The 16,293-nt window shown below is 45.1% G+C and overlaps 1 protein-coding gene across 1 annotated transcript in view; it reads left to right on the top strand.

Annotated features, from left to right (window-relative positions):
- The window catches only part of Itgae (integrin subunit alpha E), a gene marked incomplete at its 5' end in the record, with an annotated part of 69,894 nt that overhangs the window by 7,198 nt on the left and 46,403 nt on the right, over nucleotides 1-16,293 (top strand). The window contains 9 exons of the mRNA XM_012952196.2: nucleotides 8,296-8,387; nucleotides 9,905-9,972; nucleotides 10,304-10,421; nucleotides 10,640-10,777; nucleotides 11,881-11,996; nucleotides 13,060-13,211; nucleotides 14,725-14,878; nucleotides 15,338-15,488; nucleotides 15,866-15,933. Coding sequence (XP_012807650.2) covers nucleotides 8,296-8,387; nucleotides 9,905-9,972; nucleotides 10,304-10,421; nucleotides 10,640-10,777; nucleotides 11,881-11,996; nucleotides 13,060-13,211; nucleotides 14,725-14,878; nucleotides 15,338-15,488; nucleotides 15,866-15,933 — 1,057 coding nt within the window. The remainder of the gene's footprint in view (nucleotides 1-8,295; nucleotides 8,388-9,904; nucleotides 9,973-10,303; nucleotides 10,422-10,639; nucleotides 10,778-11,880; nucleotides 11,997-13,059; nucleotides 13,212-14,724; nucleotides 14,879-15,337; nucleotides 15,489-15,865; nucleotides 15,934-16,293) is intronic.

Here is a 16,293-nt window from a genome sequence, read left to right as displayed (position 1 = left end):
TTGGAGGGCATGTTGTAAGTCTCCTTTAGTGTTGAGCTCTCTGCAATCACTGGATTTCTGGTTTGGTGAGTTGTGAATGTCCTCAGTGTATATTACCATCTCCCTGGATCCAGTTGTCAGGATAACAGTGAGAGCAACACTCATGTTTAAATTGCCACTTCCTCTGTGATATTTCCTAGGCCTGGCAGATGTGCTAGGGTAGTTTGGGTATCTTTTCTTGTTGTATTGATGGATCTTGGTTCACCCTGGTTTTAAACACACACACACACATGCATGCATTCATGTGCCCTCCAATCAAGAGTAAAAACAGCATGGGTTAAAGGGGATAAATATAGTTGAAAGACATTTTGATGAGTATAGCCACTCTTTTTTGGCCAAAGACTAGTGGAAGCTAACTCTCCAGAGTCTATGACCATTGTATCCATAGGATTCTGACTTGGTTCTGAGTACCAGGGATGAGTCCTTTCCCACTGATTGGGCCCCTTACCAAATCAGCCATTGATTACCTGCATAGGCCATGTGCCACTATTACACAGATGTGTACATCTTCTCCAGCTGGTTGATTTCACAGCTTGCAGGACCTTCCACTTGTTCATACTTTGGGTGGTCATTAACCCCAGCAGCTTGGGTAGCACTATGAGGGCTGGTCAGCAGGGTGTTGGCTTCTGTCTAAGTTCTGGTGTGATCTCTGGATGTCCTGTGTCCACAGCCTACAGAGTATTACCATTTAACTCTAACAAGTAACCAAGTGCTTTGGCAGTAGCCTACATTGTTTTGGGGTATATTCCAGTTTTGGCACTGAGAATTACAAGCCAGAGCCCATGGTTTTAGGATTAGGCTTTCTTTTTTTTTTTTTATTTATTTATTTATTTATTTATTTGAGAGAAAAAGGCAAAGAGAGAGAGAGAGAGAGATTGGGTGCACCAGGAACTCCAGCCACTGCAGACAAACTTCAGATGCATGTGCCCCATTGTGCATCTGGCTTACGTGGGTCCTGGAGAGTCAAACCAGAATCCTTTGGCTTTGCAGGCAAATGCCTTAACCACTAGGCAATCTCTCCAGCCCCAGATTAGGCTTTCTTTAACACCCCTGGGATCTTTCTGCCAGGGTGATCCCTCCTTCCTTTTTATTAAGGGTTATATTTTATTTATTTATGAGAAAGAGAGAGAGAGCAAATGGGCATTCCAGGGCCTGTAGCCACTGCAAACAAACTCCAGACACATGCACTGGCTTTATTTCAGCACCTGGCTTTATGTGGGTACTGGGGAATCAACCCTAGGTCCTTAGGCTTTGAAGGCAAGTTCCTTAATCACTGAGCAATCTCTCCAGCCCCAAAGGTTCTATCTTGTAATTTTCTACCCAAGAAGAAGGTTTCTATGGTATTGATCCATGTTGTCATTAATTTTGTGTAAATCATCCCCACCATCCCTTCTTCCTTCATCCCCAAGGCTCTTCCACCCCCGAGTTTGGTCCCTCATGTTGCCTGTTAAGTAACCCCTCCTTTCCTCCTTCCCTGTTCCACTCTCTCCTAGCTTCATTCTAGTTCCCTGTCAATGCTCCTGACGCTTACTGCCACTTATATTCAATCCAAGCTGTTCCAAGTTAGAAACCACATATGAAGGAGAACATGCAGCATTTGTCTTTCTGTGCTTGTATGAGTTCATTTACTATGATTTTTCTAAGTTCATACATTTTCCTGAAAATTTCATTATTTCATTTTTCCTTACACTGAGTAGAATTCCACTGTGTATATATACCACATTTTCATTAACCATTCATTCCTAATAGGTATTTGGGTTGATTCCAGTTAGCCATTTGAATACAGCAGTGATGAATATGGCTGAGCAAGTGTCTCCGTAGTATAGAGTCCTTAGGGTATATGCCCAGGAGTGGTATAGCTGGATTAAATAGGTCTATTTTCAGATTTTTTTGGTTTGTTTTTTGAGGTAGGGTCTTGCTCTAGTCCAGGCTGACCTGGAATTTACTATGGAGTCTCAGGCTGGCTTCAAACTCACATTGATCATCCTACTTCTGCCTCCTGAGTGCTGGGATTAAAAGCATGTGCCAGCCGGGCGTGGTGGCGCACGCCTTTAATCCCAGCACTTGGGAGGCAGAGGTAGGAGGATTGCCGTGAGTTCAAGGCCACACTGAGACTCCATAGTGAATTCCAGTTCAGCCTGGGCTAGAGCGAGACTCTACCTCGAAAAAACAACAACAACAAAAAAGCACATGCCATCACTCCTGGCTATTTTCAGCTTTTTTTGTTTGTTTTTTTGAGGTAAGGTCTTGCTCTTAAGTAGTCTCAGGATGGCCTTGAACTCACGGCAGTTCTACCTCTGCCTCCTGAGTGCTGGGATTACAGGCATGCACCACCATGCCCAGCTACTTTCAGTTTTTTGAGGAGTCTCCACACTGCTTTTCATAGTGGCTGTACAAATTACACTCCTACCAGGAGTGCAAGAAGGTTCCTCTTTCCTCACACCCCTGCCAGCATTTGGTGTCATTTGATTTGTATGGTTTTCATTTTGACTGGAATGAGATGGAATCTCAAAGTCATTTTAATTTTCAATTTTATGATTGCTAAAGATGTTGAACAACTCCTTTTTAATATTTTATTTTTTATTTATTTATTAGCGAGCGAGAGAGAGAATGGATGTGCCAGGACCTCTAGCCACTGCAAATGAACTCCAGATACATGCTCCATCATGTACATCTGGCTTACATGGGATCTGGAGAGTCGAAATGGGGTCCTTAGGCTTTGCAGGCATGCACCTTAACCACTAAGCCATCTCTCCAGCCCTGAGCAACTTTTTAGGTGTTTATTGGCTATTTGAATTTCTTCCTTTGAGAACTCTTCAATCCCATTCCCCATTTTTTTAGTGGGCTGCTTGACTTTTTATTGTTCAGTTTTTAAAATTCTTAGTAAATTCTAGGTATTAAACCTCTGTCAGATATATAACTGGGGAAGAGTTTCTCCCACTTTGTAGGTTGTCTATTAACTCTGTTGATGGGTTGTGTATCTGTACAATAGCTTTTTAGTTTCATGAGATCCTAGTCTAACCTGCATTTCTTGAATAACAAAAATTATTTTTTTCTGATTTTTATTTATCTATGTATTAGAGATAGAAGGGGGGAGAGTGAGAGAACAAGACAGCAAGGGAGAGAGACAGAGAGAGAATGGGCATGCCAGGGCCTCTATCCACTGCAAACAAACTCTAGACGCATGCATTGCTATGTGCATCTGGCTTACGTGGGACCTGCAGTCAAACCTGGGCCCTTAGACTTCACAGGCAAGTGCTTTAACCCCTAAGCCATCTCTACAGCCCCCAAAATTATTAAGTTAGGGGCTATTGCTAAGTCTGGGATTGGGTCTGATCCTGACTCAGTAGATTTAATCAGTAGACTTAACTGGGAAGAGCAAGCCCAGTTTATTCATTCATTCATTCATTCACTCAGCAGGTACTTATGGAACATCTACTCAGGGACTGGCAAGGTTTGCAAACAAGATGTGAAGATGATATGGCTCCTGCACTCATGGTGCAGCTGGGCTCATGAGACACAGACAAATCTCACAATGACAAGAGCGATGACAGCTGAGGGAGGGGGCATCCAGGGTGCCTGGGAATGTGGACAGGGTGGTCTTTAGCATGTTCACATACCAAGGCTTGGGGAATGATAAGAATTAGCAGGAGAAGGGATAGGGAAGGGGAGTTCAGACAGAGAGAAGGACTTGGCCAAAGGCCTGGAGGAAGCTGTAAACAAAGGAAGTAGCTGAGTGGTTGAGGCTGAGAGTGATGGAGAATAAGATGGGGAAGGTGGAAATGCCTTGTCACCTAGTCACAGAGGATCTGGAGGAGCCAGAAGGCCATTTGAAGCAGGGACAGGCAATGAAAAGACTGTCAAGATGGAGAGATTAGCGGTTAAGGCACTTGCCTATGAAGCCAAAAGACCTAGGTTTGATTCCTTAGGACCCATGTAAGCCAGATGCACAAGGTGGCACATGCATCTGGAGTTTGTTTGCAGTGGCTGAAGGCCCTGGTGCACCATTCTTTCTCTTTTCATTTGTCTCTTTCTCTCTCCCTCTCCCAACAAATAAAATAAAATAAAATAAAAATAAAAGGATCACTGTGAATTCAAGGCCAGCCATAGTGAATTAAAAAAAAGATTTTGGCTGTGGGAAGATTAATTAGCAGATTATGTTTTGTTTTGATAAAATTACACTGACATACACTATACAAAAAATGAACATACCACAAGTGTGCAGCTCAATGAATGCTCATAAAGTGAGCCAGTGGTTCAATCAACATCTGGCCCATCCTTCTGAAGGCCCCTTGGGAGTCCTGTGAACTGCTCCAAACACATCTCCCATCAATTGTAACCTCCAGATTCATCATCTCTGCACATTTATTCTGCCTGTTTTTTTTTTGTTTTTTTTTTTTTTTGTTTTGAGGTAGAGTCTCACTCTAGTCCAGGCTGACCTGGAATTCATTATGTAGTCTCAGGGTTGCCTCAAACTCATGGTGATCCTTCTACCTCTGCCTCCTGAGTGCTGGGTATTCTGCCTGATTTTGAACCTGCTATACTGAGGCAAATAGAAACACTCTGTCCAGCTCCTCTCATTCAGTGTAAGCTGTGTGAATCCCATTTATGGTGTTGGCTGAGGCTATAACGCTCACATACATTGCTAGAGTTTTCCAATGTGTAAGCAAATTGATGTTGAACATGCGGCCACTTTTTCCTTGGCTTCTGTTTTAGTTAATCAAGCCCCATTGTGAAATTGCTGGGTCATGAGTTATGCATTGGTTCCACATTCTGTTTTCCAAATGGTTTGCAGTGCTTAAGCGGGTTTTAGAGGAGTTATCTGGGGCTAAAGAGACGTCTTACTGGTTAAAAGCACTTGCTTACTAAGCCTGACAGCCCAAGTTCAAATTTCCATACCTATGTAAAGCCAGATGCACAAAGTGATACATGTGTCTGGAGTTCATTTACAGTGGCAGGAAGCCCTGGAACACCCATTCTTTCTTTTATTCTCTCTTGCTCCTTGACAATAAAAATAATAAATATACATATATTTAATTTTTTGTTTGTTTGTTTGTTTTCGAGATAGGGTCTCACTCTAGCTCAGGCTGACCTAGAATTCATTATGTAGTCTGAGGGTGGCCTTGAACTCATGGCGATCCTCCTACCTTTGCCTCCTGGGTACTGGGATTAAAGGCATGTGCCACCATGCCCAGCGATATGCATACATTTAAATAGAGGAGTTATCCATGTGTGATGGTGTATACCTTTAATTCTAGCACTCAGGAGCCAGAAATAGGAGGATTGCTATGAGTTCAAGGCCAGCCTGAGACTACATAGTGAATTCCAGGTCAACCTGAGCTAGAATGAGATCCTACCTCAAAAAAACAACTTAAAAAAAATAAATAAATATAGGGGGCTAGAGAGATGGCTCAGCACTTAAGGCATTTGCCTGCAAAGCCAAAGGATCCTGGTTTGATTCTCCAGAACCCACGTAAGCCAGATGCACAAGGGGACACATGCATCTGGAGTTTGTTTGCAGTGGCTGGATGCCCTGGCATGTCCATTCTTTCTCTCTCACTCTCAAATAAATAAATAAATAAATAAAATATAATAAATAAATAAATAAAAACAGAAGAGTTATCTGGGTGTGGTGGCACACACCTCTTATCTTAGCAATCAGGAGAGGTAAGAGAATTGCTGTGAGTTCCAGGCCAGCCTGGAACTAGAGTGAATTCCAGTTAAGCCTGGGCTAGAATGAGATACTTCAAAAAAACAAAAGAGGGGCCTGGAGAGATGGCTTAGTAGTTAAGGTGCATGCCTATGAAGCCTAAAGACCCAGGTTCGATTCTCCAGGTCCCACGTAAGCCAGATACACAAGGGGGCACATGCATCTGGACTTTGTTTGCAGTGGCTGGAGGCCCTGGCACACCCATCCCCTCTCTCTCTCTCTGTCACTCTCAAATAAATAAAATAAAATAAAGAGAAGCTGATTTTCTCTGTCTCTCTCTTTTTCTCAGAAAAATAAAAAAATAAAATCTTTTTAAAATTTTAAAGGAAAAGGAGGAGCTGTCTGTAACTGTCTTTTGCCAGGTCCCTCCCACCACTCTCAGTGGGTTACTCCCCAGTTCCAGGTTCTACAGACTCAATGCCTGTCTCTTTCAGAGGCCCAAGGACCAAAGGCATTAGTGTTTGAAGCTTGGACTGGAAGTCTGCCTAGTGGTGGGGAGTTCAGTGGGACTGGGCATGCATCCCTGAACATAGCTCCAGAGTAGAGAAGAACTCACAGGTTTGCACATGACATGAGGAGGACGTGGTGGAGGCAATTCTGGGTCCCTGGACCATAGGCTTTGTGTCTGAGGCAGGAAATATGCCGGTTGGGTGGCCTAGCTGAGTGTGGGGTTGACATATCCCTCTTACTTCCTCATACTTTCTCTCTGCAGACCAGGGCTGGCAGCTTCTGGGGAGTGACTGCTGCAGAGGTTTGGGATGGGGCACAAGCGGGTCTTCCGCAGGAGGAGTTGGGAACGCCTCTGAGAGGAGGCACTTGTAGGTCAAGGACAGAGTAGGAGGTGGAGGAGAGGTGCTGGGGCTGCATCCCACCCAGAGTAGCATAGTATCCTGAGGGCTGTCAGCAGGTGGCTGGTCTTCTGTCATAGCTGGTGAGGAGAGACAGGTAACACACAGGCAAACATGTGCTGACAAGCTCTGAAAGGAAATACAACAGGGTGATGCAAAGCAGAGGAACTGGGTTGGGAGGCAGGGATGGTTAGAGAGATTCTTTATTAATTAATTGATAAAATATTTATTTATTTGTTTATTTGAGAGAGAGAGAGAATGAGAATGAATAGGTGTGTCTGGGTCTCTTTAACCCCTGGGCTATCTATCTCTCCAGTTTGAGCACAAGTTTTGTTTGGGACATTCTGAGTCTGAGATGCATAAGGCACAGTGGGCAGTTAGTCATCATATTAGTTCCTAGTGCTGTAGTAACAAGTCAGCACAGCTTTAGTGGCTTACTACACCAAAACCTCATTATCTTGTAGGACTAGGTCAGGATTCTGAAGCAGGTCCAAGGGGGCTAACACCAAGGTGTCATCAGGGCTGTGTTTGTTCTGGAGACTCTAATCTAGATTTATACAGATTTTAGGGGGCTGGAGAGATGGCTCAGTGGTTAACGCCTTAATCACTAAGCCATATCTCTAGCCCAAGGAAAAAAAAATAGTTCTAAAAATATTTTATTTTATTTTATTTTTATTTGTTTGACAGAGAAAGATGTACACACACACACACAGAGAATAGACATTCCAGGGCCTCCAGCCACTGCAAATGAACTCCAGATGCCAGTGCCCCCTTGTGTGTGTGGCTAACGAGGGTACTGGGGAATTGAACCTGGGTCCTTTGGCTTTACAGGCCAATGCCTTAACTGCTAAACCATCCCTCCATCCCAAGAAAAAATTTTTTAACTTTAAAGAATTATTTATTTGAGAGAGAGAGAATGGGCATGCCAGGGTCTCTAGCCATTGCAAACAAACATCAGACGCATGTGCTACCATGTGCATCTGGCTTATGTAGGTTATGGGGAACTGCTAAGCTATCTCTCCAGCCCCAATAAAAACATTTTTAGCTGGGTGTGGTGGCACACACCTTTAATCCCAGCACTTAGGAGGTAGAGATAAACCTTGAGGCCACCCTGAGACTACATATTGAATTCCAGGTCAGCCTGAGCTAGAGTGAGACCCTGCTTTAAAACAAACAAACAAACAAACAAACAAACAAACAAACAATATATATATATATACATTAAATATTAAATTATATATTAAATATGTATATATATATATATATATTAAATGTGTCATTAGTGAGGTGTGGTGGTGCACAAGTTTAATTCCAGCACTAGGGAGGCAAAGGTAGGAGGATCACTGTGAGTTCACAGCTTGGGTGCTTGGGAATTATATACAAGCCAGCAGGCTTTGCAAGCAAGTGCATTTAACTACTGAGTATTCTTCCTGACAACAGTCTTTTCTTACCACCAGAAGTACCCACACCTCTCTCTAGATGGGCAGCAGGTAGAGGGGCTGCATTTAACCATTTTCTGTTCTGGACTTATATAGGCTGAGCAAATGCCTTTCCCATATTGTAGTCTACCAGCCTAGGCCTTCTCCATGGCCAGCTCAGACAGAGTGTCTGTGGGTCTGTAATGGGAAGAACTATGCTGGGAAGACAGGGAGAGGGAAGTCCTCAGCCAGATCAGCTTTGCTGTGCACTCCCACTCAGGCTCCTGGTTACCAGCCCTAGCATCAACAAGACTTCAGTGCCCCTGCATAGATGTAGCCTCACCGAGGATGAATTATCTTGTGAACCAGTAGGTAAGTAAGCCCCACTCCAGAACATGTCCTCCTGACCCCCTTCTAGGGATCCTGTTCATCCTAACTCAGACCACCATAAACCCAACCCTGCATGATCCAGTCCAGATACCCTTGGCCTATAGCCTCACAGCAAGCTTTCCACCTCAATGCCAGGCCCATCCCACCCACAACACCCCAGCCTGCCTTTTCTGAAGTAATCTTAACAACAGAACCATACCCAACGTTTTATTGAGTGCTCACGTGACTAGCACTCTACTAAGTACTTTTAATCCTTAAAACCATTCCATTTAAGCTGGGTGTGTGGAGCATCCTTTTAATCTCAGCACCTGGCAAGCAGAGGTAGCATGATTGCTGTGAGTTCAAAGCCAGCATGAGGGCTACAGAGTGAGTTCAGGGTCAGCCTGAAAAAAAAGAAAGAAAGAAAGAAAGAAAGAAAGAAAGAAAGAAAGAAAGAAAGAAAGAAAGAAAGGAAGGAAGGAAGGAAGAAAGAAAGAAAGGAACAAAAAACATTTACCAGAGAGAAACCTACAGTTCTGAGAAGTTAAGTCCTTTGCTTGCTAGTATGACTAAGGTGACACTTATAGACATGATGGCACTTCAGGTGCAAACTCCACCCTGGCTGATTCTAAACTCTACCCCACACAACTCTTCACACCTTAGTGGAATCCAGCCCTACTTATCCCATCCTTACTGTAGGCTTTCTCATGTCTAGCACATGACACACACTAGGTGTACAGTAAGAATGAAAATGTGCAGGAATGGATGAGCCTGACTTCCTCATTAACCATCATCCACCAGTCCCACCCAATTCAGCTTGGGTCACCTACATGCTGATACTGGCTGAACATAATCCTTGTGGCATTGATTTGTGTAGATTCAGTCTCTTCCCAGACAAGTGCATAGTCCAACAGGAGACTTGGTAACTCAAAATTAAGACATGGGCTAGGGATGCAGTTCATTGGTAGAGTGCCTACCTAGCATGCACAAAGCCCTGGGTTTACTCCTCAGAACCGTATAAAAGCAGTGTGATGGTGCATATCTATAATCCCAATGTGTGTGTGTGTGTGTGTGTGTGTGTGTGTGTGTGTGTGCACAAAAGCAGGAGCTAGAATGAGGAGCCTCTATTTCTTCCTTGGAGCTACAGGGCAGAGGTTTCCCAGGCACAGTCTTTGAGGCTACGGGCTCAGAAGTCTGTGTAGACAACCCTGAAGCTCCCCCCATACTTCCCTGGGATGTTCACACCCACCAGTAGTCCTTCTCTACCCAGACCAGGAGCCCTTGAGAAGCCTCACATGGAGGTTATTTCTGGATTCCCACTAGTCCTAAGCCTGGGCACAACCCAGACATCAAGGGGTGTCTGTTAATATGGTAAATGAGGCTGTATGTAGTCATCCTGGCATGACCATGCATGTCTGTGGAACCTGCAACCACAGCTTTAGGGACAGCCCCATCTGTATGGCCTGGTTCCAGGGTTGCCCTCCAGGCTGTTTCCTCTTTACCTGGCTTAACTCTTTCAGAACACATCCTCATCCCAAAAGGGAGGCACTGGGGAGTGATGGCTGTTCAGAACCACCACGGTATTTTGGTGAGTTTGTATGGGGGGATGAGGGCCTTGCAGGGGGGACTAGTGCTGACCCCAGTTGGATTGGTATACTGTCTCCCTGGTGTCCAGTCTGGTGCTATCTGTGGTCTGACCACCTGCACTACTGCCAGGGCTGACCTGGCCCCTACCCAGGTGCTGATTGCAGCTTTGTCCCCAGCCCTGTCTCCTGATCCTGGTGAGGGGTGAGCTGGTTGTTCCTCTGTTCCCTGTCTGGTTGAGCTTCTGAGTTCTGGGACAGGAGTGACAGTCGCTGAAACATGGACGTGGGGCTGATTTAGTCTTTGTGCTCTTTGACTTTCTCCTCTCCTCACAGATATGCATTCAGGTTCAGGCCTGGCATCCTGGCAGCCTCAACTCAGAGCTCACAGGTGCCTGCAGCCTGCTGGCTCCTGACCTCCACCTCCAGACCCAGGTCTATTTCTCCAACCTTGGTAAGGATGGGACACTCTAGATTTGGACAGTTCTAAAGGGATCTCTCAGGTTTCCAAAAAGAGGCATCACTCCACAGTAAAGAAAGATGGACACCAAGGCCCAGAGTGGGACAAAGTAGGCTTGAGGTCCCACATGGAAGGAATCACCACAGCAGAGAGAAGCTTGTGATGGGACATTTGAATCTTTGGCCTGAGTCTTCAGTGTATGTTTCTTACAGAAAGTCTACTATATCCAGACACATATGTGGATGTGGGTGACTGCAACAAGGACAAAGGAGGCAGCACAAGAGATGAAGAGAACTCATCCAGAAAACCGCGGGCTGTGGAGATGGAAGAGGATGATGATGAGGAAGCTGGTGAGACGAGGCATATATGGGGCCCTATTGTAGTCAGTTTCATATTGCTGGGATGAACATCCAAACCAGACACAGTTATGGGAGGAAGGTATTTATTTCAAGCTTACAGATCCAGGGGAAGGTCCATCAAATGGCGGAAGAAGCTGGCTCCCACTCATAAATCCAAGCAGAGAGAATCACCAAATAGCTATCTCCACAAGCAAGCACAGCCAGGCAGCAAGCAATAAACCTGCAGTAAGCAGAACCCACACAACTTAGGCTGTCCTGCATACTTTTGGCTGGAATTCAGATACACCTCCAACACAGCTTAGGGCTGGACCCCAGGATATGTCCCAATTGACATTTCCTCTACACAGGTTGCTAGAGACAAGCATTAATAAAACACCTGAGTTTATGGGGGACATACATTCAAACTACAACAGGCTATCCCCTGGGGGCCCCAATAGACTCATGATCATCTCACATTGAAAATTGTGTTCAGTACAACTTCAAAGGTCCTCATAGTCTTTACCAACTTTATGATTCTCTTAATTGTAAGTTTTATAATATCAAAACAAGCTACCTACTTTCAACATATAATGGCACAGAGTAAACATTTTCATTGTTATAAGGCATAACAAGAAAATACAAAATCAATAACCATCAGGTAAGCATCAAATATTTGCAGTTCAAGTCCAACATCCATAACCAATGATCAGTGACAACAGTCTCTGGATTTTCAATTCTGCAACTCCATCTGAGCTGAATAGACAGGAAAAACTGGCCCTAAGCCAATTACCAGGATGGAGGCCTCCAAGGACAAGGTGTGCTCAGGTCTTGGAGATCAGGAAAGTAGCTGAGTTATGTAGACATGGCCTTTTAGAGCTCTGCCTCTTCATCTTATATAGATGGGGAAAGTCAGGTTCAGAGAATGTAAATGACTCACACAGAAGCCAGAGCCAGTTCTAGATTCCTCTCTCTCTCACTCCGAGATAAGAGTTCAATACTCAGGAGCTTCTCTGAAGTGAACCTTAGGCTTGAGTATATGGGAGAGTACCTGACAGGGCAGGGCATGCTGGCCTTCCTCCTGCCCCAATGCTCTAATATTCCTTTGTCTTGTCCAGGCACTGAGATTGCTATTGTCTTGGATGGCTCAGGAAGCATTGACCCCTCAGACTTCAAAATTGCCAAAGACTTCATCTCCAGCATGATGAAGAACTTTTATATGAAGTGTTTTGAGGTAGGCCTCTGTGGTGTTAACATGAATAAATGTCTACTTAGCCCAGATAGGGCATGTCAAAAGACCAAGTAAACAATTCCACCAGTGTCGAGCTTACTGTTGCTAATTGGGATTACTTACAGGAGCATGGTGACTCAAAGGAAGCTGCATCTCCAGCAAGCTCACTCCAGCATAGATGGCCCCTCACAAAAGCTGCATCACTGGAGCTCACTGTATGAGTTGCAGGCAGCCTGGCTGGAGGAAGACTTCTTCCACACAGCTCTTTCTCCTTATCGAACCTTGGAAAGGGGCCTTGTGAATCTTAAAAGTTTCAAGAGCATATTGAGAGTTGTGCAGTGTTTATATCCCGAGTCTTGTAAACCTTAATACCTCATCTATTCATAACATCCTGAGTCTTAAAGAGCCTATGTTGCAATTTTGAACTTTCTAATAAGTCTTCCTCTAGAGTAGAATTTCAATCCAGAGGAAATTGTTATATCACAGCTTTCTTGAGAGTTAGCCTCACATCTCTATCAGTTATTTTTGTCTGTGCAACAAATTATTTCCAAACAACCACCCTTTCATTTGTTCATAATTCCTGAGGTATTTGGGTTGGGCTCAGCTGGGTGGTTCTTCTGAAGTCTTGCCTAGAGTTGCCATGCAACTAGATATTTCCTTACTTGACTGGAGATTAATGGCCTAAGATGGAATCACTCACTTGATGGGGTCATGGGTCTCCAAAAGACCAACTCAACTTTTGCATGCACAAATACCACAACCAGGCAAGCTCCAATGTCTTGTTGGCCAAATAAAATCACATGGCCGGTTCCATAGTCAGTGTAAAAGGATCTTCACAGGGACATGGGTTCAGTGAAAGATCTGATTCATTGGGGGCCATGACTATCACACCTTTTACCACCCATACTTGATTAGAGATTTATCTGTCTTAGCATCTCCCTCTGCCCAGAGACAGGATACATGAATGGATTATTCACGTATTTCCAGGGGAAGCTTTCTCAGGGACAGGGGTGTCATAGTGTATACTTCTGCCAACCTCCTTGTCCGTCTTGCCCTTTTCCTTCAGTGCTACTTTGCCCTGGTACAGTATGGGGAAGTGATCCAAACTGAGTTTGACCTTCAAGATGGACGGAATGTCATGGCCTCGCTTGACAAAGTTCAGAATGTCAGTCAAGTGGGGAATGTCACCAAGACTGCATCAGCCATGCAGCATGTCCTGTGAGTGTGAGGTTGGCACCAGCCCTTTCAGAGCTTTGTTGTATAGTATGGGAGAGGGGTCAGGGTTCCAGCTCTTCCTTATCTAAGGGGGGATGTGAGGGATGACACCCCAGGACTGTCATACAGAAATTCTTCCAAGGACTTCCTTCTGTTAGATGTAGAATACTCAGGGAAGGGTGTTTGGGCTCAAGTTCTTGCTCCAGCTTGTACTGTGTGATCTTGGGGAAATTACCCTTAAGCTGTATGTGTTCACTTCTAGCATGAGATAATTCTTAGGATTTTGTGAGGATTAAATGGGTTAATAAAGTATACTCAATGTTATATAATAGTGTCTAATGCATAAGTACTATGTGAAATAGGAATAGTGGTAACCTGTAATCTCAACAATCAGGAGGCTGAGGAAGAACTGTGAGTTCAAGGCCAACCTGGACTACAGTGAGACTTTGTCTTAAAAAAATAAACAATAGGGCTGGAAAGATGGCTTCACAGTTAAGGAACCTGCTTGCAAAGCCACAGAGTCCAGGTTCAATTACCCAGGACCCATGTAAGCCAGATGCATAAGGTGGGGAATGCATCTGGAGTTTGTTTGCAGTGGCTGGAGGCCCTGGAGCGCCCATTCTCTCCCTCCCTTTCTTTCTCCCTTCCTCTCTGGCAAATAAATAATAAATAACAAAAATAAAGTAATAATAAAATTAAAATAAGTGCCATGTAAATATTTCACACTCTTTTATTCTACAAAACACCCCCAGAGTTGGCTGGGTCGATGGCTCAGTGCATGCCTCACAAGCATGAGGACCTGGACTCCATCCCCCGAACCCATGTAAAAATGATAGACATGCTTGTAACCTGAGCACTGGATACAGTTAGATCCTGGGGCTCACTGGATAACTGGTCTGGCTAATTGGCTTACCAGGCTAGTGAGAGACCTTGTCTCAAAATTTTTTTAAAAAAGAGGTGAATTGTCCCAGCATGGTTGCATGTGCCTTTAATCCCAGCTCTCAGGAGGCAGAGGTAGGACGATCGCCATGAGCTCAAGGCCAGTTTGAGACTACTGAGTGAATTCCAGGTCAGCGTGGGCTAAAGTGAGATCCTACCTTGAAAAACTTAAAAAAAAAAAAATGAGGTGAATGGCATTCCTAAGAAATGACTTATACCCAAAGCTGCTTTCAAGCCTCCACAGATATGTGCATGCACATTCTTACATGCACATACACATGGTGTTCCTGCACATATAAACATACATATATGCATTATAAAAAAACTCACCATTATTGCTTACAGATAGTACTGTCCAGCCTTACTGTTGGGGAACAGGTGAAGGACAAGCATATCCGTGTGGTCTATGCCTTGCTGTGTGACAAAATGTGGGGTATTTCCACCTTCTCTGGGCTTTTGTCCTCCATTTGGGAGGGCTCAGTCATCTCCCCAATGTCAAAGCAGGTCAGTGAATAAATCTCACCCAAAGTTCAATCATCCCTTGAGAAAGTCCCTGTATTCTTTCTCCTCTTGTTAGAGACAACATCTTCACACCAAGCCATGGCTCCAGAAAAAAAGCATCGAAGGTCATGGTGGTGCTTACTGATGGTGATATATTTGGGGACCCTCTCAATCTCACAACTGTCATCAATTCCCCAAAGATGCAAGGTGTGGAGCGCTTTGCCATTGGGGTAAGATCCAGGAGCTGGAAGACAACCCCTAGTTCTGCACAGCCTGGGTGGGGAGGAGCCCCTGATAAGAGGCTCCTGGAAGCAGTTTATCAAGCTCACTCTACTCAGAAACACTCCTTTCCTCCTGGTCCCCATGTCCATCCTGTCACCCAATATTATTAGGTTTTCCTACAGAGAGCCCAGCTTACTGGCTGAGCTGGATGGACAGAGCCCTTAGGAAAGTTCCCGGGAAGTGGTACTGAGTTGAATCCTGACCAATGACAGAAGTAGCTGGCATCCAGCACAGAGGAGGCAGGTCAGGCTCTGCAGGCAGAAGGGACAGCATGTGTCAAGATGACAAGAAGCTTGGTGTGCCAGAAAAACACTGGCAAAACTGGAACATTGTGAGGGGTACAGGAAGAAAGAAGGAAGGAGACGGTGGTGATGGAGCACTCACTGACTGCTGGGACCTATGTGCAGGTGGGAAATGCATTTCAGAACGCTAAGACTGACAGGGAACTGAAGTTGATCGCCTCTGACCCCAGTGAGACCCATGTGTTCAAGGTGACCAACTACGCAGCTCTGGATGGGCTGCTGAGCAAACTTCAGCGGAGTATTATTCACATGGAAGGTAAGGGTTCCGGGCCAGTCAGGCTGTGGCATTCCTGAAACTTTCAGCAGGTGGAGCCAGGCCTGCCCCAGTTCCCCACTGTCCTGTTCTCACCACCTCCTTGAGTCTCAGATCAGCTCTGCTGAACTGAACTAATGTTGGAGAAAGGAAGACTTGGACGTACTTCCTCCGCCCCCTCCCCAGGAGCTTGCAAATGAGGGGTGAACTACTAGGCCTATCCGGGTAGTACTTGCTAAGTCTCTGCTCTTAGCTCAGCCATTCTTCCTGTTATACCAATCCCCCATGTCCCTGGGGGCTTTGCCCAGCTGGTGTTCCAGACAGATGTGATCTTTCCCTGCCCCATGACAAAGTGTCTCACCAGGGCCCTTGATTTCCAGGCACAGTTGGAGAAGACCTTCACTACCAGCTGGCACAGACTGGATTCAGTGCCCAGATCGTAGACAAGGTTTGTGGCCCACTCGGCACTGGCAGTTCCCTGAGATCGCATGTGCTTAGTGACCACCAGGGGCTCAGGGGCTTCTAACACAAGGTGCAGGGCCTTGTCTCTGAAGAAGTCATTTTAGGGTACAGAGAAACATCTGCTGCCTCTCCTAATCTGAACCACTGATATACACAATCGCCGATATAGACAAAGGAATGACTGTTCTTACTACATTTTGATTTGTGTACTTAAGGACCAGGCCATTCTCTTCTATAGGAGTAAACCGAAGTTTGGCCCTGAAGCCTGGAAAGTGATTGTGTCAGGAAAACAGTCTCGCAAAGCTGGCGCTTTGTCCAGAGAGTATGTGGGAGAAGGAGCAAGGAA

Source organism: Jaculus jaculus, chromosome 9 (genome assembly GCF_020740685.1).
Source record: "Jaculus jaculus isolate mJacJac1 chromosome 9, mJacJac1.mat.Y.cur, whole genome shotgun sequence".
Classification (NCBI taxonomy): Eukaryota; Metazoa; Chordata; class Mammalia; order Rodentia; family Dipodidae; genus Jaculus; species Jaculus jaculus.
The sequence above is the reverse complement of the archived record's forward strand: the minus strand, read 5'-3'. Positions and strand labels throughout refer to the sequence as shown.